At 40.5% G+C, this 26,115-nt stretch overlaps 1 protein-coding gene across 4 annotated transcripts in view; it reads right to left on the bottom strand.

Annotated features, from left to right (window-relative positions):
* Positions 1-26,115, bottom strand: part of PRUNE2 (prune homolog 2 (Drosophila)) — a 302,133-nt gene that overhangs the window by 42,434 nt on the left and 233,584 nt on the right. For all 4 annotated transcript variants that reach the window (XM_011947005.1, XM_011947007.1, XM_011947006.1 and 1 more), the window contains 2 exons: positions 9,707-9,786; positions 6,776-6,976 (listed from right to left, as the gene is read on the bottom strand). In XM_011947005.1, the coding sequence (XP_011802395.1) occupies positions 6,776-6,976; positions 9,707-9,786 (281 nt within the window). The remainder of the gene's footprint in view (positions 1-6,775; positions 6,977-9,706; positions 9,787-26,115) is intronic.

The following is a 26,115-nucleotide window of genomic DNA, read 5'->3' as shown; positions in this document are numbered from 1 at the left end:
AGGGGAATCGCTTGAACCCAGGAGGCAGAGGTTGCAGTGAGCCAAGATTATGTCACTGCACTCCAGCCTGGTGACAGCACGAGACTCTGTCTCAAAAAAAAAAAAAAAAAAAAAACCACACACACACACACAAAACAAAAAAACTCAACGGTTAGAAAATAGGCAAAAGACCTAGGCAGATAGCTCACAAAGAAGATATACAGGTGACAGGTAAGCATATGAAATGATGTTCAATATCATGTATCATTACAGAATTTCAAATTAAAACAATAGCAAGATACCACTACATAGCTATTAGAATGACCCAAATCCAAAACCCTGACACCAAATGCTGATGAGAATGCAAAGCAACAGGAACTCGGATTCATTGCTGGTAGGAATGCAAAATGGTCCAGCCACTTTGAAACAGTTTGGCAGTTTCTTATACAATTAAGCATACTCTTACCTTAAAATCTAGCAATCATACTCCTTGGTAATTACCCAAATGCATTGAAAATATATGCCCACACAAAAGGCTTCACATGTATGTTTTTAGCAACTGTATTCATAATTGTCAAAACTTGGAAGCAACCAAGATGTCCTTCAGTAGGTGAATGGAAAATAACCTGTGATTTGTCCAGACAATGGAATATTATTCAGCATTAAAAAAAAAATGGTCTGTCAAACTATGAAAGGATATGGAGGAACCTTAATTGCATAAGTGAAGGAAGCCGGTCTGAAAAAGCTACATATTGTATGAGGTCAACTACATGGATTCTGGAAGAGGCAAAACTATGGAGGCAGTAAAAGCATGAATGATTGGGGGTTGGGGGAAACGGAGGATTAGGCAGAGCACAGAGAATTAAGGCAGAAAAACGATTCTGTATGATACCACAATGGTGGATACATGCTGCCACTATACATTTGCTCAAACCCATAGAATGCAGAACACAAACTGAACCCCTCATGTAAACTATGGACCTTGGGTGAAGATGATGTCTCAATGCAGGTTCATCAACTGTAACAAATGAACCACTTGGAAAGGGATGTAGATAGTGAAGGAGGGTGAATGTGTGTAGAGAAACAGGGTACAGGAAAACTCTGTACTTTCTGCTTCAATTTGCTGTGAACCTAAAGTTGCTCTAAAGAATAAAGTTCATTAATTTTTAAAAAGTAAAACACCATAATGAAAGTACCAGAAATACATAAATGCTTCATGAAAACAATGAAAATCGCCAATGCCACTCATCTATTACTGTGCGATGTGTATTATTCTTCCTCTGCACATACACTGACACGTTTATTTTTCAAAAAGTATGATTATTCTATATATTCTGCATGTTCTATACAGATTGTTCTATAATTTGTTCCTATCTATTAAAACAGTACAGGTTTGAGACCAGCCTGGGAAAAATGGCAAAACCTCATCTCTACAAAAAAAAATAGACCAATTAGCTGGGTATGGTGGCACATGCCTGTAGTCCCAGCTACTCAGGAGGCTAAGGTAGGAGGGTCACCTGAGCCTGGGTGGTCGAGGTGGCAGTGGGCTGAGATTTCGTCAGTGCACTCCAGCCTAGGTGACAGAGTGTGGGCCTGTCTTAAAATATATATATAGATAGATAGATAGATACATACATACATACATACATACATACATACATAGAATAGTCTTTTTGTCTCAGTAAATATAAATCCTCCTCATTTTTAAGAGTAGCCCTCAAGTATTCCATTTTGCTGATGTCTTGTAGTTTACCAATCCCATGGTGATGAAATACAGTTTTATTTCTTTTTGTTGTTTCTTTATAAAGAATTTGCTTCAGTAAGCATCTGCATGAAGGAGTCTTACCTTATTTGTACACATATTGCTACAGGGGAACTTTCTAGCAATGAAGTGCTGGGTCAGCAGGTATAACCATTTCAAGTTTTGGGGGCGTTTTTGCCCTTGAATATGCTACACCAAAATATATGAGAGGGCTGGATTTCCCCCCATTGCCAAGACCACGATAGGCTATCAAAGTTTTCAACCCTTGACAATTTAAGAGGAAATCATCACATTGTTTTAATTTGAATTTCTTTAATTATTAAAGAAGGTAAATGCTTTTCACTGTTGATTGGCTATTTATATCTCTCTTACTGACAAGGAGGTACTTTTTAAGCCCCTTTCCTATTGTGGTCCTTATGAACTAGTTGGAGGTTTTTGTTTGTTTTGTTTTGTTTCTGGAGATGGAGTCTTGCTCAGTCGCCCAGGCTGGAGTGCAGTGGTGTGATTCAGCTCACTGTAACCTAGTTGGAATTTTTGTACAGAACTTTGTTATATGTTGCAATTTTTTTTTTTTTTGCCTTGTGCTTACCCCATGCTTAGCTTTTAAACTAATATCTATCTTTTCCTGCCAAATAGAAATGTACTATTTTTATGTAGTTGAGTCTGTTAACTTTTTTTCATGGTTTTTGATTATGGTATCATAGTAAGAAAGGACATCTCTACGTTAAAAGTATATATGTGTACATACACGCACTGCTATCAGCATTTTCCTATAAAGATAGCATTATTGCTCGTTTTAGTGTAAAAGTCCAAGGCTGAATGTTTTTATGGGGTGTAACGCCTAATGTTTCAGAGAGTAGAAGCTGGCAAGTTCCTCCTTCCCTTCCTCTTCTGGCTGATGTAAATGGGGAAAAAAGTTATCTAAGAGCTAGGGGTACATTAAGTTTTCTTAAGTTGTTCATTTCTAGAAGTCAACAATACAAGGTAGTAAGAAGTAAAGATAGCTTTACCGACTTTCTGGAGTTAGCAAAACCCTCCTGATCTTCATAATTCTTTTGTTCTAACTATAAATTACCAACCTCTCCACAGCCTTCATTTTCCCACTGTTTGCAAGAATATTCAGGTCTCATTTAATTCTCTATCCTGATGTTCCCCAAATTTAATTTTTGGTCTCATGCTTCTTCACTAAGAAATACTTGTTTTTTTGTCTCCTTTTCTCAACAATGAGTTTTTCTTCCCAGTGACTGCTGGAGTCTATTAAAACCTTGTACACAGGGGAGAAGTCAACTTGAACATTTGCTCGTGTCTTTTTGAGATGATATAGCACACAAGCCCCTGAATGGTCTATGCTACACAGACTACAGTGGGGGATGCATTGTTGGTGTTCATTATGGACTAACCAATGATGACGTCAGCTGTGGCCTTCCAGGAGGCACATGCATTTGTGACAGCTTTCTGTATCACAATCTTGCACTTGTTAATGTGAGTACTCCTAGAGGCTTTTCTGGTTATAGGAAAGATATCCTATATACTGTTAAAAAGTCTTTAGAATTTTTTTGGTGACAAACAGCAAGCAGGCAGTTAATTTGAGAGAAAAATATTAGCATACAAAATACAATGAAAAATCCTCCTTTCAGTCAACACCATTATGGCATAAGGCTGCTTACAGATAAAACAAAATAAACTTAGCACTTGATTAATTTATATAGACAGTTAAAATGGAAAATTGATTTTATAAGCTGGTTGCTTGTAGACTGAAAATAATGGAAAATCATGGATGGGGAAGTTCAATGAAGTGACACCCTGATTATCTGGAAATGATGTTGGGGTGCCTTATGAAAAAAGAAAACTGCCATTAGAGGCTAATATTTAAAAAGGTCTTTCAGAAGGGGCCACTAACCATCACTTGGGAGCCTAAGAAGGAAAAATATAAGAGCACATGAGGATTTCTTATAACATTCTTATCAGAAATACTCAGGCTAAAATTTATCATTTTTCCACTTCCCTTATAAAATACCTTTCTGAAGATCTGAATGGTGGTGAAAATAATTTTGTTGTTGGTTTGGGAAACAGAAATGAGTTATTATTTTTCCTGACCTTTGGATATAAGTTTCTACGATTAGTAAATTAAAGTATTAAAAAAGAAAAAACTCAGATCTTTCTTAATATGAAAGAACGACCTCCCAAGTCCATCATTAGCTGCGTGTTTTTGATATTTTTGGTACTTTGTAAATATGAAAGGACATCAAACCTTAATTATGTCACAGGACCTTAACTTATATTTCCCAACATTTGGACACAACTATTAAAGAAAATTGCTTGAAAGGGAGGACCAGTTGAATATATTTGATAGTGAGCTTCACAAATTTTCCACAAGCAAAATTGCATTGTGAGCAAAAACCCTGGCGGAGGCATTTGGTCATCAGCTACTGAATAAAACGGGTAAAGCCCTGAAAAACCTTCAGGCATTTGGTAAGTAACTCTTACCGTTTTTTTTTTTTTTTTTTAAGAGTCCCCAAGTCAGGAAAACTGGATAAAAAGAGGCCTAAATGTAAGCAAGAGCTATCACGTTTGGCTTCAAGTATGTAAGCCCAATCTAGTAACAGACCTTTTTCCATTCATTGTTAGCATATTCACTGGGAAGCAGCATGGGCCAGGAGCTAAGGGCAACAGTGAGCTGTGTGACCTTAGGCAAATTACTTAACTTCTCTGTGCTTCAGTGTTCTCATCTATAAAATGAAATAAATGAAAACTAGATAATGAAATATATAATGAGGTATATAATATAGAAAGAAAAACATATAAATGAGAAATATATAGTAAAAATATATAAAATGAAAAATATATAATGAAAATACATATGTGAAAAATATAATATAAATGAAAAAGTATTCATTAAAAGAAAATAAATTATGGCCCAAATGTTTTTGAAAACCTATAGCTTAAAAACCCCTATTTTGTTTAGAATGTATATGCCTGGTTCAAAATGCTGCCATGAGAAACCTAAGAAACAGGCTGCCTTCAAGTATTTATTTCATACTTCAGAACTAAAACATATTTATAATCCAACCCTCTTATACAGTCACTTATCCGTGTCCTCGTGTTTACAAAATACAGCTATTCAGGCGCACTTTGTGTTTTCAAAGTTTCATGTTTTTGTTTAGAACCTCTGACCATATACTTTTCATTTGAAAATTAGGGTAGATGTAAAAATTCAACTTACTTTACAATTCTGTCCTTTGCATTTAAGACCTAAAAGCAGGGTTGTGGCCATTAAACTGGTTCTTTCAACACAACTATGTCAACTACATTAGAAGAGCCACGTCAGCAAGTGGCAGTGTTAATTACCAGCTTGCTCAGCCACCAGTGCTTTGCTTGACAGTTTTACTATGTATAAAAATAAAAGGTTCAGATGTGGTGTGACAAAGTTCTCCTGGCAACAGAGAAGCAAATACGGAGGCGAGGGAGGGGCCGGTAGGACCATGCCACAGTCTTCTGTGGGATTTTGTCAATATATTAGCAGGAAAAGAGTGGGAGCTGGTGGGGGCAACTGGGATGGATAGAGGAGCTGCTGAAGACTCTCTGGGATGACAGGAAATAATACAAATTCCAGACCTTCTTTCACCTCCTATTTGTGTATTTCAACCTACAGAATCAACTACCCGGATAACTACAGAAATTTACACTTGATAAAAATGCAATATAAAATCTCTACTTACACTAAAGAACTTAAGCATGTAACCAAATATCACCTGGACCCCAATAACTTATGGAAAAAAAATTTCTACTTAAGCATAATAGACTATAAAACAAGTCGTTTAGCCATTTCCTTTTTGAGGAAATAAAGCCTTAAGCTCTGTCAAGGTAGAGTCTGAACTGCACTGCTCACGTCAGCTCAATGACCACTGGTTGAAATAATTAGCTAATTTGGTGACTTTTCTAATTACGCTCTTCAGGAGTGGAACTGCTAGAATTAGCATATCTCTAAAAGTCAGGCCATCACTTAATTGTGGCACCGTATTACTTTTAAGATTGCGTGAATTCTTAAAATGAATAAAAGCAATATCTGTGTCGCAGACTCACTCGCCTTCACTTTCAAACACTGTAACTTCGGAGAATTCCACCCTGGCTAATACTGAAACAGAAACTACATAATGCCATTAAAAAAAAAAAAAAAGGCAAATGTTTTATATTTGCACATATTTCTTAAACCAGATTTCATAGAGCAAGAGAAAGAACTAAAGACTGATGTTCATATCAGGAGTGTGAGTCTTGGATGATCTGACAACTTTTAATTATCTTCCTTTTTATCATTTCTCCCACTCCCCCTAAACCATCCCTTCTTCCTTCCTACTTTATTGGAGATGCAGGATCAGACATAAAGTCCTTGCTCTCGTGGAGCATAGATTCGAGTGGTCAGAGAAAGACAATAAAGATGCAAACAAATAGTTAAATAAAACAATTTGAATTAGTGATACACGGAAAATACAATGAATACGGGGACAGAGAGTGACTAGGTAGTGGGAGTAGGGAAGTGGGATGCACCTTTGATTACAGAGGTCAAGGAAGACCTCTCTGAGGAGGTGACATCTGATTAACATCTGAATAAAGAGGAGTCAGTCATGTAAGGATCTGGGGAACAGAACTTTGCAGATAGTGGGAACTTATATAAGAAATTGTCAAGCTCTCATTTCTCTTCTTCAAATTTTATCGTCTGGATTAAATTCTCTTCCTCTGCAAACCCAGCCCCGGGTTTCTTACAACACAGCGTGTAACAGTCTTCCCTCAGCCCCCGTGCCTAGCATAAATGCTAGCACAGAGTAGGGGTGAATAAAGAGCAATGGTTATGTATGACCTCTGTGAACCACACGTTCTCTGTCAAGCTCCAAACTGTCAATCATGGCCACCTATGACCTGAAATAGAAGCTTCTAGAAATCACAAAAAGGATCCACTGGCACAAAAATGAGAGGTCTGTTAGAAAATCTTTTACATATTTAGCATTTAACTTTGGCCTTGCCAACTTAGTGACTTACCATGGCCAGTGTACTCAAAAGAATCTGCTTCATCGGGGGTATCAAGTTCATCCACATTGATGTCAATTTCATCTGGACTGTCTAAGTTATCATCAGAGAGAATAGATCCTTCACTTTGGTCCAGAGAAAGATTGATATTTGGGGCTGTGAGCTTGATTCTCCGAGGATGAGTGCCATTAAGATCCAGAGAATTAGGAGGTTCTAAAGAAGAAAGAGAACAGCAACATCAAGTATTAAACCAGAGGAGCAATCTAAATCCAAAATTTCAAAATCCCAAATGCTCCAGAATCTGAAACTTTTTGAGTGCCAACATGATGCGTCAAGGAAATACTCACCGGAGCATTTTGGATTTCAGAATTTTGAATGTGGGATGTTCAACCAGTAATTATAATCCAAATATTCCAAAATCTGAAAAAATCCAACATCTGAAACACTCTGGTCCAAGCATTTAAGTAAGGGATACTTAACCTATACAATACGTGGCTGCCAAGAGGGGCTTTGGGCCCAGTGGAAAACATTTTTCAAGTTCTTTCAGCAAAAGCAGACCTGATAGAAATCTTTGTATGAGATTTAGAAACCCTTCTTGAAACAGCCCTCAGTAACTGGACCCTCCCAACCCCCTCAGCCTTGGCCATGTAGAAACAGGAAGTAGGAGCTATTGCTAAATGGGTAGGTAACTAGTTTTTAGAATTTCCCTGTTCAAGTTGAAAACTTGAAATTGCTATAATAATTGAATTAAATTTTCACGGGGTATGTTGCATATGAAAAACAGTTAAGCTTACATATGCAGTTGTCCCTTGATATCCATAAGGGATTGATTCCAGGACCCCTGGTGGAAACCAAAATGTACAGATGCTCAAGTCCCTGATATAAAATGGTGTAGTGTTGACACATAACCCATGCACATCCTTCTGTATACTTTAAATCATCTCTAGAATAATACCTAATACAAAGTAAATAGCTGTTGCACTCTGTTGTCTAGAAATAATGACCAGGAAAAAAAGTTTGTACATGTTCAGTACAGATGCGATTTTTTTTCTTTGAATATTTTTCTTCTGTGGTTGGTTGAATCCATGGATTTGGAACCATGGATAGAGAGGGCCGACTATATTTTCTAATGCTTTGTGTTGACTTTACTCCTAGGTTAAGAACTTTGTCATGTTCACAGACACTCCCAAAATACTTCTTTTAGGTCCTGACAACTCTGTATATAATCTTCAGTGCCCTTTACCTGCTGAAGTATCCTCCCAGGTAACATTCTTGGAACTCACCCAAGCAGTCACCAGCTCTTATGCCAATCTCACTTGACATTGGTTCCTATAACGTAAGTGATAATCTTATGTGTAGGCTCCCTCCTTTCACTGTAGTATGTGTCTTGCTGCTCAGCTGCCTTTCATTTAATAGAAGCAGAGCTGGAGAAGTCATTTTTAACCAAGTTTAAACTAACAAAACAAAGGTAGAGAGATACCCTACTGTAGTATAATAAGAAATATATTTGGTCTTTGGCCCTGGTTCGAGGCACAGAGGTCTTAAAACCCTTGTCATTTCCTAAGGTGGATCGTGTCAGAACTGAATTATAGGATACCCAGTTGGTGTTCATTAGAAAACTGCTTGGTGTGTGGCAAAAACAAAACAAACAAAACAAAACAGAAGCCTACACATCCGGTCACAGAAGTGTTCAGTGTGAGAGCAGAGTAGGACAAAACAGTTTGTTGCCTTCACCTAAAACCAGAAATGACAGGATTCCCAAGCACGAAGTCTTTTGAAGACCATTTGGTACGCCCTTCAACTCCGGAATTCTGACTCCGGCCTTGTCCTAGAGAAATTGGCACTGTTCCCTTGTCATTAAGCTTTTTCTTTTCTGAATGGAACATCACCCAAACTCTGTTCCAGGTAATGGTTTTATGTATTACTTGAAAAAAGTTTCTATTGACAAGTACGTTTCCACACTGAGTTTCTATATTTCAGGAATTTGCAGAACAGTGATGTCCCAAAGAATTCTTTGTGATGATGAAAAGGTTCTATATGCGGCTATTGAGCACTTGAAATGAGGCTAGTGCAACTGAAGAAGAGCATTTTAAACAACTGTTTTTAATTTTAATTAATTTAAATAGCCACATGTGACTAGCTGCTTACCATATCAGATAACCATAGCCTCAGTGCCTTTATCATTCAAAAGTACATTGTGAACTTGGAAGATTCAAATAAGCATACTGTGGTTACCAAGCATATTTGGCCATAGAACATTTAGAAATAATTCTGTTACATGACTAGTATTTTGAAGAATGCATCTCAAATACTACAACAGAAAACAAATGTAATTGCCTTCCCTCTTCCCACCATACTGTAGGCTTGGCTGAGAATACGTGATTCAGGATCTTGGTATGATCCTGGAGTTGGTGTAAGAGAGTGACCCTGCAACACAGAGAGAGTTATATAAGTTGCAACTGAAAAATTAAATTGTTTTTCGTGTATGCCTTGGGTTGTAAACTCCTAAAATGCAGGGTGGTTGTTTTTTGTTGTTGTTGTCTTGGTTTTGGTTTTGATAGTTAGGATACTGAGCATTCTTGATATCACATTTCCAATTTTAAACATTCTTACAATTACGTGTAAATGTGGGGAACTTAGATATTAGTCAGAATTTGGTACAATATACAGTAGCCAATTATCACAGGAACTGAAAACATTGGCAGATAAGGCTGTGGTCTAGGAGATAAAATGCAGCCCATACTAGCAAGCATCAGTATTCAGGCCACCTCTTAAATTAACCAAATGCAACCTAACACCTTCATATCACACATTTCTTTTTTTCCTCTCATTGTTATCACTGAAATCATAAGTTAGATGCATAGGAAATCATTCTTTCACTGAATAATAAAAACGTTGGGATACAGAATACCAACAAAGGAAATGAACACATGCTGCTCTCACCAGGTCTCATGTCTGCAGCACTGGGACTCAGCACCCCCTCTTCAAAGGGGATGTCCATTCCTACATCCTCTGACAGTAGTCTGCAAAAAAAGCAAAGCAAAGCACATCAACAATTGTATAGGACTTCATTTCTTTTGAAAAGGAAACCCAGAGAGTCCAGGATAACATTTTCAACTCACTTAAAATAAACCACAGATGGGAACTGAATCCACTGTAACTGGTCCCAAATTAAAGACTTTCTGCAGTTATGGTAAATGAGAACAATGGACACCAATTTCACTTGCATACATCAAGTCACTTCTACTAGCTCACTTAAGTAAACACACACCAAGTGGGAAACTCAGAAATAGGAATAGGAATATATATATATATATATATATTTAACAACAGGGTCATTATATGTGCTTTGTATACATCTCTTACTCTGTAAATTTGAGTATTTTAATTAAATTCCCATGGACAGAGGGAGAAAGAGCATATTCTGTTGATCTCAGTTTTCATTTGTAAACTAGGGATATACCACCTACTTCACCAGGTTGTTTAAAGATTAAGCTACAAAAGTAAAGTGCCTGACACTCCTGAGCAGGCATAGACTGATGTTATTTTTCTTTCTTTTTTGAATATTTAAAGAGTCACTGTGAATATATGTTGGTGAAGATGGCTCTGGTCATGATATCCCACCTCTTTTTTCTCATCAGCGCTGAGCCCACGACCATGTGTATTAGCACATTTGGTAAGAAAAACGTAGGGAAATAGGAAATACCTAAGACAATTGTGATGAATCTATATGCTCTTCTAAGAAGCTGACCACTGTTCACGATACATTTCTCTTGATTTATTTTCATGCTTGGACCTTCGTTCAGTAAGTACCCATTTACCATAGTATATTTTTCTTCTTGGTGAGTTTCACATAATTTCATTCACCTAGGGCGAATCCTTATGATGTGGGCACTAACCTAATTTTAAACATGATAAACCCTTATGTTAAAGTTCTTAATTTATTTCCCTTCTCCCTCTCTTTGCTCTATGTAACACTGGATCTACCAAACCTTTGGAGTTTAACCTACTTCTCCACGATGCAAGTCAAATCCCCTACTGTAAATAAAGCACTATGATGAAAGAAAAGAATCTGCACCCTTAGTGATTACTGCCTTTGCTTCATTTATTCAACAAATATCTATTGAGTGTCTACTGTGTGCCGAGGATATAGAGGAACAAGCCAGACCTGTCTCATTCTAGTGGTGGAGTTGGAATGTTGGAGTTGATACAATGACCACTACCTCCAAGAACTCACTGCTGCTCTCCTGGATAGAGGTAAGGGCCTGTGTACTTACCCACCACCTCCTGAGACCCCCTCAAAAGCTCAGCATCAGGAAGTTTCTTTGTTCACATTCTTTCTGTGGCTTTGACCCTGTGTGTTCTCTAAAACTAGACCTATGCCCTGGTAGCAAAAGAGCATGCAAGAGGTTGTCATGTAAAACAGACAATAATGTATCAGCAGGAACAAGATAACCTGTGCCAAACACAGATCGTAGTGTTATGATAGGTGGAATCAAACCATGTTATTCAGCAATAGCGGTTGGGGAGGTATGCAAAGAGAAGATCTGCACCAGGCCCCAGTTTTGAAAGTCCTAGGACCTAGAGGGATGGATATCTGGGTACCCCATGATCCTGCAGTTTTTGGAATTCCTTACAATGATCTTTGTCATTCTGTGTGTTCTCCTTGACATCAAACCTCTCATACCTGTCAAGTAGCAAAATTCTGCTATTAAGAGCTGCTGGATTTAAATCTTAGTTCTCCCACTGACTGTGTTGGATTGAATTATCGAGCCTGAAATATTCTAAATGCACATGTACATTATTTTTCTAGTTATCTGCCTAAGAGTCAACCTTGAACACAAATGAAGACATCAGATTTTTATCTGCCTGACAGAGCACGCAGGATGTGGGCCTTGGCCTCAAACTAAATACAATGGTTTTAAAATAGATAGGATCAGCTTAAGTTTAATAGATTTTTTTAAAATTGTGAATTATGGGCAACATCATGGAATAATTGCAGGAATCCTGCCTGGATATGAGGTCTTAGTTCTGAGCTGTGGTTCTGCTGCCAGTATCGACAAACTGATTAACTCTGACAAGATTAGTTGACCATTTCAACATCATAGTGACTGTGGAGAATAAATACAATACAAATAAAAGTACTCTGTAAGTCATAAAGCACTGTCTGAGTTTAAGGTATTACATACCCTCCACTTAAAACATAGTACCAGGAGCAGTGGTTTAATTTAAGTACGTGTCATGGTTGGACAAATCATAATTAAGGTCACTATAATTTCGGCATTAGCCCAGATAAAAGATAATCTTATTACTGCACAAATCTCCACAGAGCCTAGAAATGCTCCTCAACTCACTGATGTTAGAAAATAGAGTCTTTGCCTCTAAGTGCGCCTTTTCAACACAAAGCAGAGACCCTGTGAAGAAGGCACAGATTTCTTCCCCCCGTGTTAGCATGCACTAGGGGAAGAAAAATGCTGAAGGCTGTGATCAATGGATGACCCAAGGAGAGAGATTCACACAAACTCATGGATATTAAAGAAGGCTAGGCCAGGTGTGGTGGCTCACACCTGTAATCCCAGCACTTTGGGAGGCTGAGGTGGGTGGGTCACCTGATATTGGGAGTTCAAGAACAGCCTGACCAAGATGGAGAAACCCCATCTCTACTAAAAATACAAAATCAGCTGGGCATGGTGGTGCATGCCTATAATCCCAGCTACTCAGGAGGCTGAGGCAGGACAACTGCTTGAACCCGGGAGGCGGAGGTTGCGGTGAGCCGAGATCATGCCATTGCACTCCAGCCTGGGCAACAAGAGTGAAACTCCGTCCCCTCCACCCCCAAAAAAGAAGGCTATAGGGACATGTTAGAAAACCCCGGGGACTGAGGGAAAGCTGAGCCAGAATAGCCTAAAAGCAAATCTAAGAGAAACCCAAGTCACGCTCTTTGTAAATACTTCAACCACATTCATACATTAAGCCCATAAACATTTGCAGAAATGAAGTGGCCAAACTGAGCAGTTGGTGATTAAGCAGGACAGCAGTTTTATGATCAATATTGAAGCCTCTCAGGATCTGTTAGGTAACAAACCAGTCCAGTGTAAAGATCTGTATTTTACTTTATCAATCTGTAGCCTCTACTTCATTTTGAGTTTCTTTATACAGACTGGAGCTAACCAAGAGGTTAGCAGAAGTTTGACTGTACTATGGCTGAAATAGCTACATGTCTCCATCTAGAGGATGTATTAAAACTGCTTCATGGTTTCTTTGCTGGATGGTACTGTGACATTAACACCATGTATGTTAGAAGATCAATGTGTTATGACATGCGCCACATGACTTGCTTTGGCTAATGAAGAAAGAGTCGAAGGGAGAGATGTTGCTTCTGAGCAGAAGGCTTAGGAGCAAGTGTGTGAGGAGCCACATCCTCTTCCCACCTTATTAGCTGTGGAGGGGCTCGGCCAGGCTGTGTCCCGAGTGCCCCTGATGAGCAGAGGCCTCGACGAAAGCTTGTTGGAAATGTAAACAAGAAATGAAGTTTTGTTGTGTTTTGCCCTGTGATATTGTAGTTATTTGTTACCATATCACAATCTAGCCCATTCTTACTATATAGCTGGCCTTTATTGTTTCAAAGGGAATATTTGACTTATGCTGTGCTCAAAATTTTATTTCCTGATTTGGGTAACCAATTTTTCACATTCTTAGCCCAGATTTATATTGACAGTAAATATCTTCACGTCTGGATTGCTAAAACATCAAAACATGTTTTAATTAAACAGGAACAAAAAGCTTGAAAAGACATTGAATGCTTTTAAGTATTCTATAAGATTGAGTACTAATATATCACCTTTAGGGTTTTTGTCATAGCCTTTTACCACTTGCCAATTTACTTAACATTTTCTTTGGTTGACTTATTTTATTAAGGTTATTTTGAGAGGAATGTTTGTATCGTTAGCGTACAGGTTGAGTATCCCTTATCCAAAATGCTTGGGACCAGAAATATTTACACTTTCTGACTTTTTTGGATTTTGGAATATTTGCATTATATACTATAGTTGAGAATCCCCACTCTGAAGATCTGAAATCTGAAATGCTCCAGTGAGCATTTCCTCTGAGTGTTGTGTCAGCACTAAAGAACTTGAACTTTGGAGCATTTTAGATTTCGGACTAGGGATACTCAACCAATATATGTAAACTTAAATCACTCAGGTAAAATAAATGGTGAGTGATTTAAGTTACATAAAATAAATAACATATATAGAAAAAAATAAATATAATAAAAATAAAATAATACTGTTAAATTTAAGTTAGAAACCCCTGGAATCTCACTCAGGGGTTTTTCCTCTTTGCTAAAAAAGAGATGTTAGGAAGTGTTGGCTAAGTCTTACAAGGTGTAAAGCCATGTATCATTAAAAATACAAGAAATGCTATATGAAATAGCATACCCCAAAAGTAAGAATACATTTCCAAGCTTAAAAAAAATAAGATTAAGTCCGCAGGTGCCAGAAATAAAGAGTTATTATAGAAGGCTGATAAAAAGCTAGCACACAGGGTTCTTGCACTGGACACAGGGCTTAGGGTATCACAGCATAAGGGACCTCCTGGTGATAGAAGAAAAGCCTAGACCTGAACTTCTATACAGGGCTCTGGACCTTCAGGAACTTTCCCCTTATCAAAAAGGGGATGGAAAAAAAAACTCTCTCCTCTGGCCTTGGAAAGCATAGTCTACTTGAATCTTGGGTAGAAAATAAAAAGCAACCAGTAGGAGCTGGAGACACTAGTTGTGGACTGCTCATGTCTCAATTTATATTACCTGAATGATGTAGAAATGAATCAAGAAATTAAGATGAAAATTCATCTAGGATCACTGAACACCTAGGACCCTAGGGTTCCAAAAGAATCAGATGTGGGCCAGGCGCAGGGGCTCACGCCTGTAATCCCACCACTTTGGGAAGCCGAGGCAGGTGGATCATGAGGTCAGGAGTTCAAGACCAGCCTGGCCAAGATGGTGAAGCCCTATCTCTACTAAAACTACAAAAATTAGCCGGGTGTGGTGGTGCATGCCCATAATCCCAGCTACTTGGGAGGCTGAGGCAGAAGAATTGCTTGAACCCGGAAGGCAGAGGTTGCAGAGAGCCGAGACTGTGTCACTGAACTCCAGCCTGGGCAACAGAGCAAGACTCTGTCTCAAAAGAAAAAAAAGAATCACATGTGAAACCACTTGGTAGTGCTTACTTCTACAAGCAAGTTTCACTGGAAATCCAATTAGAAGCGAGAAAAAAACTCTCTGAAAGATGAGCTCACATCAAAAAACCCTATAAACTACACTTGGGAAAAATACTTTGAGGGATTTCCAGGAGATGCAATAAATAGAAAAATTAGCAATAAAAGTACTAAAAAAATAGAATAACATGAAAGAGGTCATAATGATTAAAGAATGATGTCTAAACCTTTGTTGTGTTAAACCACTGAGATTTGGCGTTGTCACAGCAGGTAATGTCACCAAGCCCTACATAGCCATTCTGCTTAAAAAAGAAACATCCAAAACATAATAATGCAGAAGTGTTGACAAGCAAGTGGTATTTTTAAAAAAAACAGAAAAATACTAAACACAAGACAGCATTACAATATTCTTATTATTTATCATTATTATTAGTATTTTTTGGGACAGTCATCCAGGCTGGAGTGCAGTGGTGCAATCTCGGCTCACTGTAACCTCCACCTCCTGGTTCAAGTGATTCGCCTGCCTCAGCCTCCCAAGTAGCTAGGATTACAGGTACCTGCCACCATGCACAGCTAATTTTTGTAATTTTAGTAGAGATGGGGTTTCGCCATGTTGGCCAGCCTGGTCTCAAACTCCTGATCTCAGGTGATCTGCCTGCCTTGGCCTCCCAAAGTGCTGGGATTACAGGCATGAGCCATGGCACCTGGCCAGCATTACAGTATTAATGCCCAACAAAACAGACTTCAGAAAAGGCATTATTAAGGCTAAAGAAAGTTATTATTTAGTGATACAAGGAATAATTTTTCAGAAGATGCAATAATTGACAGCCAATGTGTTCTTAACAACGTAGCCTCAGAATATGTAAAACACAAATTGAAAATAAATGATTAGGCAAGATACATTTCATGGGGGAAAATCTGAATATACCTCTCAAGAATTTATAAATTAATTTGAAAAGAAATATATAAGACTATGGCCGATCTGAACAATGCAGTAATATAGCTTGGTCTAATGGAGAGATCTGCAGTCGATCAAAACACAGTTTTTTCTTTTTTTGAACTCACCAAAACTTACCATACATGATGTCTCATAAAATACCAAAAGTCAACATCACATGTACTATATTCTCTGACTTCAGGGCCATACCTCTAGTTACCAATTACAAAAAGTCTCCAATCACAGTTTGGAGACTGAAAAACACACGTTTAAGTAACGAAACAATAAAGCCCTGCACATCCAAACTTGTGATAGCAGCTAAAGAAGTTCCTAGAGGAAAATAAATAGCCTCAAGTTCAGATTTTAGGAAATAAGATGAAGTGAATTAGCTAAACATTCAACTCAGCCCAGGAAGTTATAAAAAGAAACATGCTCTTAGGTGATTTGATGCTATTTATGCTACGTCTGTGCACCTTCTCTGATGATCCTGAATACCACCAAACGGAGAAAGAACGGTGACAGAAATGGAATTCTCCAATTTGAGAATGGAGCCCACGCATATTCGTAGATTGTGTGTTTCTGATACTTACACTTCTTCATATGGAAGGCTAATTGCAGTATGTGACAGAGAATGAAGGACAACAAATGCAGAACTTTTAGACATAAATGCACCTTCTTGCCTTTAGAACAGGTACAAAAGGAAGCTCATTCTGCATTTTGTATTCTTTCAACATATCTGAATCTGGAGGGATTTCACTGTTGTTGTAGGATTAGCTTTGCCTGAGATTAGGTTCTTTTTAACAGGAAATGAGCAGTGAGCCAAGAGCTGGCACACACATACCAATAGCATTTCTAGATGGTAATGTTTCCTGACAGACACGGATATCCGGCAGCAGGTGGCACCCCTTTTCAGGAATAACCATTTTTACAAGATTGGCCACTAAAACATACACCTCCATAAAAAGTAAAGTAGCAGGTCATGACGTGGGGTTCATTGTTCTTTAGAAAAACACTGACGGTTATGCTGATATATTTTGGGGAAATGATCACATAAAGAGAAATATCCCTTGTGTCAGAGTTCCTTAAAACTCTCCTGGCTTCCTTCTAGTCTAGTAAGATCTGCTGGACTGATAAGGTTGCTGTCTCTAGAAACAGAGATAAAAAGAAAAAAGAAAACACAAATAAAACCTTTCATGAGGTGCTTGCCTTCCCTCGTTAAGAATATCAATTAGCCCACGGGCTGGAGGACTGCCACGTGAGGGTTCTTGTCTGATAAAGTAGGCTGCTCCATTAAGCCAGCAGTACATGACACCCCGTGAACCAGAGTACTTATCAAATTACTCAAAGTAGGAGGTGAGACGGAAGCAGCACTGAGTTTCACACTTTGCCTAATCAAGCTGACCCCAAGACAGGAGATGCCACAATAGGAAGCTGGGGTCAAGCCCATGAAATTAGGAAGGTTCTTAGCAACAGTTCGCTAACCCAGCTGGGCCTCTCTCATCCTAGCACAGGTAAGCACTGTGGCCAGGCAGGGAGAAGCATCTTAGAAGCCAGCCAGCTGAAGAGAGATGAAGGAGGGAGGTGAGAGCTGGAAAAGAAAACTGACCGCACACGGTAGGAAGACAGGCGCCGAGCACTCGCCCAGACACCACCTTCTTTAGGGAAGGTGCAAAACGGCACAAACCACAGCCAAACATTCTCAGGTTCTCAGAGGGGAGGGACACAACACAGCCTCCTTACCCAGGGTCAGATTCTAAAATTCTGCAGGGAGCAAAAAAATCACTTGCAGCTCAATGATCCTCAAACATTTTCTTGAACTGTTCCCTGAATACAGTGTACATGGTTTTGTATGTCAATTTTTTTTTCTTTTTACAGTGAGGCTTATAAACATGAAAATTTGAGGAATGCTGAGCAGGAATAGAAGGAAAGCCTATATTTTTATCATTTCAGCTTCTTTGCTTTTCAGAGAATAATTAACGCCTTGGCTGTGAATGATGGATGCATGGAGAATTCTACCTCTTGCCTGCAGACTATCTGCCAGCTTCTTTTAATATTTTTCCTATAACCTTAAGATCTATCAGTAGATTTGTTTGTTGTGGAGAAGATTAAATTAGACAGCATAATCTCACATTGGAGAGGGGCATATACTTGTTTAGGAAGTGAGTTTACAGTTCACAACCAGGATAGCTCAAAGGGATGTCAAACTGAACATGTTCAAAACCGAATCCTACACCTTCCTCTACGCAAATCCGCTACATCCTGCCTTCTCTGTGATGACTTTGAAAAGCATCCATAAATTCTTTGACACTTGCTTCAAAAGGTGGAGCCTAATTTCCCTTCCCTTAAGTGTGGACTGAACAGAATAAGGTGGAATGGATGGTGGGTGACTTCTAAGGCTAGGTCCTAAAAAGCACTGTGTGGTTTGTTCTCTCTTGGGTCTCTCAGTCTAGGAGAAACCAGCTACCCTGTTGTAAGGACAGTCAAGCAGCCCTGTGGAGAGTCCATGTGGCAAGGAACTGAGGCTTCCTGTGAAAACCCAGGAAGGAACTGAAGCCTTCTGCCAACAGATTTGTGAACGAGCCATCTTGGAAGTAGATCCTGCAGCTCAAGTCAAGCCTTCAGACACCTGCAGCCCTGGCTAATGTCTTGATGGCAGCTTAACAAGAGACCTTAAGCCAGAACCATCTAGCTAATCCACTCTTGAATTCCTGATACAAACACTGGGAAATAATCAATGTTTGTTGTTTTAAGCTGCTAAACTGAGATTATTTATTTTATTCATTTATTTTTTGAGACAGGGTCTCGCTCTATTGCCCAGGCTGGAGTGCAATGGAGCGATCTCGGCTCACTCCAGTCTCTATCTCCTGGGTTCAAGTGATTCTCCTGCCTGAGCCTCCTGAGTAGCTGGGATTACAGATGCACACCACCACGCCCAGCTTATTTTTAGGAGAGACAGGGTTTCACCATGTTGGTCAGGCATGGTCTCCAACTCCTGGCCTCAAGTGATCCTCCTGCCTTGGCCCCCCAAAGTGCTGGGATTACAGACATGAGCCACTGCACAGGGCCGAGATTATTTATTATACAGCAGTAGCTAACTAGTACATTTCTCATCCTAGTGAATGTCTCTACATATCACCTGGGCACTCAAGTGCCCAAACTGGCATTCACTCTTACTTTCTTTTCTTTCCTACCATTTCTTCCCCATCCAGTTGGCCATCCAATCCTATAAATTTACCTCATCCTCTCCACTCCCTTCTCACTACAAAAGCCTTAGTTCAAATTCATTTTTTTCATGCAGAAACGTTGTGACCTTTCTGTTTATGATCTTCTTCCCTACCTCCTCCAAATCATAACTAATACCCTTCTCAATCTCAACCTTGATGCCACCTTCTTGTTTAAATCCTTTCAATGTTCCCACTGCTTCAGGGAAAGAATCTGGCTTCAGAGAAGGGCTTACAAGGCCCTCTTAACCTGGCCCCCAAGCCTAGACCCAAGCCTCCTTTCTCATTCCCCACTCCCCACTTAGCCTTGCCAATCTTGCTGTCCTCTACTACTCAGCGTGGACATCTGCATCCTAGGACCTCACCTCCGCCCCACAGAGTCGGGACCTGGGACCCCGCCTTCACCCCACAAGTCGGGACCTGGGACCTCACCTTCACCCCACAAGTCAGGACCTGGGACCTCACCTTCACCCCACAAGTCGGGACCTGGGACCTCACCTTCACCCCACAAGTCGGGACCTGGGACCTCACCTCCACCCCACAGAGTTGGGACCTGGGACCCCGCCTTCATCCCACAAGAGTCGGGACCTGGGACCTCACCTTCACCCCACAGAGTTGGGTCACGTCCCACAACACCCCGTGCCTACCTCACGTGGATGCTGCCATGTTCCTACGATTTCCTGTTTGAAATGTGTTTGTCCCCACTCCTCCCTACTGCCACCCTCTCCACACACAAGCACACCCAGTGCTTAGCACAGGGCTCAGCACGTGGTGGAGATGAATGAGTCACTATTGAACAACACACTGATTTAGACACGTGAAGGTGCCCTGCTCTTTGGGTAAAGTGCTCCTCAGAATGTCTCGCCACATAGTGAAACTTGAACACAAAAATTCTCTTCCAGGCCAGGCATGGTGGCTCACACCTGTAATCTCTGCACTTTGGGAGGCCAAGGCGGGTGGATCACCTGTGGTCGGGAGTTCGAGATCAGCCTGACCAACATGGAGAAACCCTGTCTCTACTAAAAATACAAAACTAGCCGGGCGTGGTGGCAGGCACCTGTAATCTCAGCTACTCAGGAGGCTGAGAAAGGAGAATCGCTGGAACCTGGGAGGCAGAGGTTGCAGTGAGCTGAGATCACGCCATTGCACTCCAGCCTAGGAAACAAGAGTGAAACTCTGTCTCAAAAAAAAAAAAAAAAAAAAAAAAAGTCTTCTAACAAATTCGTTTTGATAAGAAGTTAAGCTTTTGTCAAAACATAATTTAGAAATATAGGTGATGCTTATGGAAGTGTTTTACAAAGAAGTCATCGCTGTGAGTCCAATTAGGCAACAGTCATCCTCTGGTGTGGCACATATTGTGCTCTCTCCTTCAACAGTAAAAGCTCTCGGATAATATCAGGAGCAACTGGGAGTGAATTTGAAAGAATGAGATTCTTCTGAAGGGAGAGGGGGAAAGTATACCATTGTTTTTCCTCAGAATTGGAGACAATCTTCAATGCCAGGGACGCCAGCATCTGCAGGACGCCCAAATGAGCAGCAGAACTGGCTGGGCTCACAGCACAGGCTCCTGCAGCCTGCAGCCCTCACTTCACCTGCTCAGCATCTCCTGGGATTTACACTTCGGGAAGACCGCCTGCCTGCCCCACCCTCCTGCCTGTGAGATAAGCTCACAAAGAGTCCCCTTCCCCACAGTGCAATGCAATGGCTGCACTCTTCCAGTTTGACTTCCTGCCCCAAGTAGTTCAAGAGTGTGAAGTCATCCAAATGCCTTGGACAATCTGGCACCAGAAATATGAACCACAGGAACACACGTAGATAAGATACTCCTTCAACTGCTGCTCAGCAGTTACATTTGCTGATCCACAGGGCATGGGAGGCTCGACTTTTCTGGAGCTGGGGTCAGCACAGTGTTTCTGGAAGGGCCAGATAATGATAATGAATATGTTGGGCTTTGCATGCTCTACAGTTTCTGTGGCAACAACTCAGCTCTGTTGTCCTAGCACAAAAGTAGCTATAGACAATATGTAAATGCATGGGTATGGCTGTGTTCCAGTAAAACTTTATGTACAAAAGTAGGTGGCCGACTGGACTGGGTTTGGTGGGTAGTGTAGGGGGAGGTTTGACAACCGCTGTCCTAGAGTCTAAAACTTAAATAACATTTCATTTTCTTAAAGTTGAATATATTTTTAAAACTGTGAAGCTCTCATATTGGTGCAAGTGGTACACCCAAATGTATTTCTATAAGGAATATAAATTGAGGTATAGATTTTAGTTGTAGTCATCAGAATTTTAAATACACATAGCCTTTGATCAGCTGTTCTAGGAATGTATAGTGCAGAATACTCACAGGTATATACCAAGATAGATGTAAAAAGATGTTTACTGTAAAAATACAAAAACAAAACTGGAGGGATTTTTTAAACAGTCTGAGTTTGATAATCATGCAAACATGAAATAATTAAAAATTTCTCGGATCTCTGATTTTCCCAACTGTGCTATGCTGAATCTTCCTTCCCTGCATCATGCTATCCTGTTACTTTCAGTTACTAAAATCTAATCTAGTCGAAAACAGCTAAAAATTGTATCTCCTTCACTCTCCTACCTGTGCCAACCAAAGCTGTGCTTCAGGGAATTTGGGATAGGAAGGGTTCCCCCATTCCTCCTCTTACCCCAGGATTCCGGTCTGTGAAAAGGGCCTGGGTAGGAGGGTGAAGTGGAAACTGGAGAGAGGCTTACCATTCTCTCACTCCTCTTCCCAGCCTGAACTTTGGGAGCCCCTCCCTCTGTTGGAAACTTGTAGGAATTCCTTGAGGGCCCATGGGGCCTCCCCACTGTCCACTTCACTGATACAGGAGAACTGGCTTCACTCCACATCTTCCTTTTGTCCCCAGCTCCTGGCACTGCCTCTGGCTGGGGCCTTCTCACCTTGGGTGGCATCTTAGTTTGGAGGGCTTCCATAGCAAAGTATCGCACACTGGGTGACTTTACCAACAGAAATTTACTTGCTCACAATTCTGGACGTTGGAAGTCTGAGATCAAGGTGTCATCAGGGTTGGTTTCTTCTGAGGCCTCTCTCCTGGACTTGAAGATGGCCATCTTCTTTCTTTTCACAGTCATCCCTTCTGTGTGTGTGCAGGTGCTAATCTCTTTTCCTCAAAAAGACACCAATCCTACTGGGTTAGGGCCTACCCTAGTGAATTCATTGTAAAGAAATCATCTCCAAATACAAGACAGGACTTCAACGTATATGGATTTGGAGAGACACAGTGCAGAGCATAACAGGTGGGATATTACAAAATGAGTCAAATCTACCACTGTCCATGGGGTCACTGCACCCACAGGACACCTATACCACCCTGTCCCTCCACACAGTGATAGCGTAAGGTCACACCACCACCACCCTCTCATGAATTTTTTTTTTTTTTTTTTTTTGAGATGAAGTTTCACTCTTGCCACTCAAGCTGGAGTGTAGTAGCGCAATCTTGGCTCACTGCAACCTCCGCCTCCTGGGTTCAAGCGATTCTCCTGCCTCAGCCTCCTGAGTAGCTGGGATCACAGCCGCGTGCCACCGCACCCAGCTTTTTGTAATTTTTAGTAGAGACAGGTTTTCTCCATGTTGGCCAGGCAGGTCTCGAACTCCTGACCTCAGGTGATCCATCCACCTTGGCCTCCCAAAGTGCTGGGGTTACAGGCATGAGCCACCATGCCTGGCCTTGAATGTTCTTTTCACTGGCTCAGACAGAATCAAGGCAGACCCACAGTCCAGTCTAAGCAGACTTCCAACTGGGCGTGAGATGCCAGTCTCCCTTGTGGAAGGAATTCCAGCTCTTTACTCAGGACTCTTCTGGGGCAACCCTCACTTGGCTTTGGAGGAGCAGAAAGGGATGCACCCCAGTACTTCTAACAAGGCAATGACTTCCTAATTCCCTCACTCCTCCCCAGTCTTCTGCTCACACGGAATGGGCTGAGTTCGGTAAATCTGAGTCACCTTTTAAGAGGCCTTCAGGAAACGATATACCTCAACTGCCAAGAGCTTCTTGCCTTCTCTCTCTTTGGGATAAAGAGTACTTTGCACCACTTTGCCCTCAGCCTTGGACCCTAGTTGTTCATTCAGTGACTTAACACAATTTTCCACTCAAAAATTTTTTTTTTTTTTTTTTTACAAAAATGTAAGTGCTAATCTAAAAACCTATCAGTAAGGGAGTGATTAAAAACAGCATGAAACTCATTATGGTATATCAATGTATATCAATGTATAAAAAAAGTCTAAATGTATTGACATAGAATGGCATTTAGAAGTATCTAATAAAAACTCAAGTTATAAAATAGTACATTTAGAATGATACTATTTCCATAAAATTATATACATTTATATGTATTTTTAGATATGGATAATATCGAGGAAGAATACATTGTTCATAGCAGTTACCTACTTGGAGTAGGCACGGGGTGAAAGGAATTTCTACATTTGATTCATTTTACTTTTCTGTGTTTCAATTTTTTAATTTTTTAAATTAAAATTTAAATTCAATTTTTAAAAATACGAACATGTGACAACATTTTCAAATAAAAAGGTAATCTGAAAATATTAAGATTCTATGCACTTCTAGGAATCTTGGGCAAATTCAAGTTAAGGTTAGAAAAAAAGAAGTGCTTAGTAAGTAGTAATTTCAGTTGTTTATCAGTAGCAGCATCACGATGTCACATCCACAGCTACATTACTGGGACTCCTGACATTTTCCAAAAGAAAGTGTAGGAAGCAGCAGAAATAGCCAAGCACATGAGCTGAAATGTTAGCACTGAAAAAGAAAGTCAGAAAAACCCGGGCTCAGATTAATCCCTCATTATGGAGGTCCTGCTCTTTCCACTGTCCACACGTCCATTACATTTGTTCATCTTCACAAATATTTTCTGAAGGTCTGATCTGGGCAAACAATGGGTATTTTAAAATAAATAAGACACACCTGCTTCTCACGGCTGTTGCTGTCTATAGCCTGGCTGATTCATCTTTCGCAATAGGTTGTTTTAAATGTATCTAATTCTATCCTTGCGTTGCAGTCTGTTTTCCAATATCTGCAGTCTGTTTTCCAATTCAATAGTTTCTCTTTTGCAGTGGTCTTTTCACTTTGATTTCTTTCACTGTTGCTTTGTCTATTTTGTTAGATTTACTGTTTTTGTTTTTGGTTTTTTCAGTTTTGGATTTTTAAAACTTGTCGCTTAAAAAAATTGTATTATTTTATTTATGTTCTTGTCCTTAAAGAGAAAAGAAACTCTTTGATTTTCACATAGTATTTCTCTGACTTCAAAAGCCTTTATACTTTTAAAATGAGCATCGTTTTTGATAGGATTCTTTTAAGGCATTGTTTTGTGATCCTGTTCCACAGGTGAGGAAAATGAGGCAGAGAACGAAACATTTCCATTTGGATGACCAAACCGTCAGCTCCTAAAGGGCTGCGGAAGCTGAGAGCACGGCTGGCAGCGGGCCCTCCGTGGACATTTGCTGAATAAATAGAATATATGTACACCAATGTTCGGTCCTTTGGGTGACACCATCCCATTTTTATTTTCTGGATTTCCTTCCTGATGGGTCCATTGTTCCTCATTTTCCTCTAGCATTAAATTCCTTTATCTTTTCATTCCCATACAGTCGCTGCCTGTGGTTGAAAACTGAGCCACCTCTCAGGCCCCAGCGACTTTCCTGGAGAAGTCCAGGAAGCAGGCCTGCTGCAAGATCCGGGCAAACTCCTGGAATCCATTCCCCAAGGTCAGCCTATGAGCTCAAACCTGGGACTGACCCAGGACCGACATAAGAACAAACACTCCCTCCACATCCCACGAAGATTTGCACTCGAGTGTTCCAAACCATCCTGGGGCAAACGGGACATAGTGACAAGTGGTCATATCTTTACGCCAGCATTTGCCAGAGCCTGTGCCCAGAGAACCAGCTCCACAGATCTATGCCAAAAGGCTCTGTGCCAGTTAAGTTTGTGAAGCATCATATATTATATTCTCTGGGGACTGGCCGGGTGTGGTGGCTCATGCCTGTAATCCCAGCACTTTGAGGAGTTGAGGTCAGGAGTTTGAGACCAGCCTGGCCAACACGGCAAAACCCCGTCTCTACTAAAAGTACAAAAATTAGCTGGACGTGGTGGCGGGCACCTTTAATCCCAGTTACTCAAGAGGCTGAGACAGGAGAATCGCTTGAACCTGGGAGTGGCGGCTGCAGTGAGCTGAGATCGCACCACTGCAATCCAGCCTGGGAGACAAGAGCGAGACTCCATCAAAAAAAAGGAAGGAAGGAAGGAGAAAGAGAAAGGAGGGAGGAAGGGAGGAAAAAAAGAAAGGAAAAAAGAAAAATGAAAAGAATAAAAGATTTCTTAGTCAAAATGAGGCATACAAAATCAAACAGATTTCAGATTTCTTTTCTAGAGGACATCTCAGAATCTATAACAGGTTCTTGGGCATTGCAAAGTCCTTCCTTGGCCAGGTGCGGTGGCTCATGCCTGTAATCCCAGGACTTTGGAAGGCCGAGGCGGGCAGATCACGAGGTCAGGAGATCGAGATCATCCTGGCTAACACGGTGAAACCCCGTCTCTACTAAAAATACAAAACCAAAATTAGCCAGGCGTGGTGGCAGGCGTCTGTAGTCCTAATTACTCAGGAGGCTGAGGCCGGAGAATGGCCGTGAACCCGGGAGGCGGAGCTTGCAGTGAGCCAAAATCCTGCCACTGCACTCTAGCCTGGGCGACAGAGTGAGACCCCATCTCAAAAAATAAATAAATAAATAAAGTCCATCCTTGCTTCTTTCCTTCCTTCAAGAAGCACAGGTCTGAGACATAACCCCAAGAGATGTATGGGCCTCTCTGGACAGCTAGGACTGCATCTAACAAGAATCTAGTAAATGTAGCCTGAACTGCTATGTGGTATTTTTATTCCAGAAAGCCTCAAGACTCTGGAGTCAGATGCCTGCACTGGAA

This window comes from Colobus angolensis, unplaced genomic scaffold (genome assembly GCF_000951035.1).
Source record: "Colobus angolensis palliatus isolate OR3802 unplaced genomic scaffold, Cang.pa_1.0 Scaffold257, whole genome shotgun sequence".
Taxonomy (NCBI): domain Eukaryota; kingdom Metazoa; phylum Chordata; class Mammalia; order Primates; family Cercopithecidae; genus Colobus; species Colobus angolensis.
This window is presented reverse-complemented; position numbering and strand designations above follow the sequence as displayed.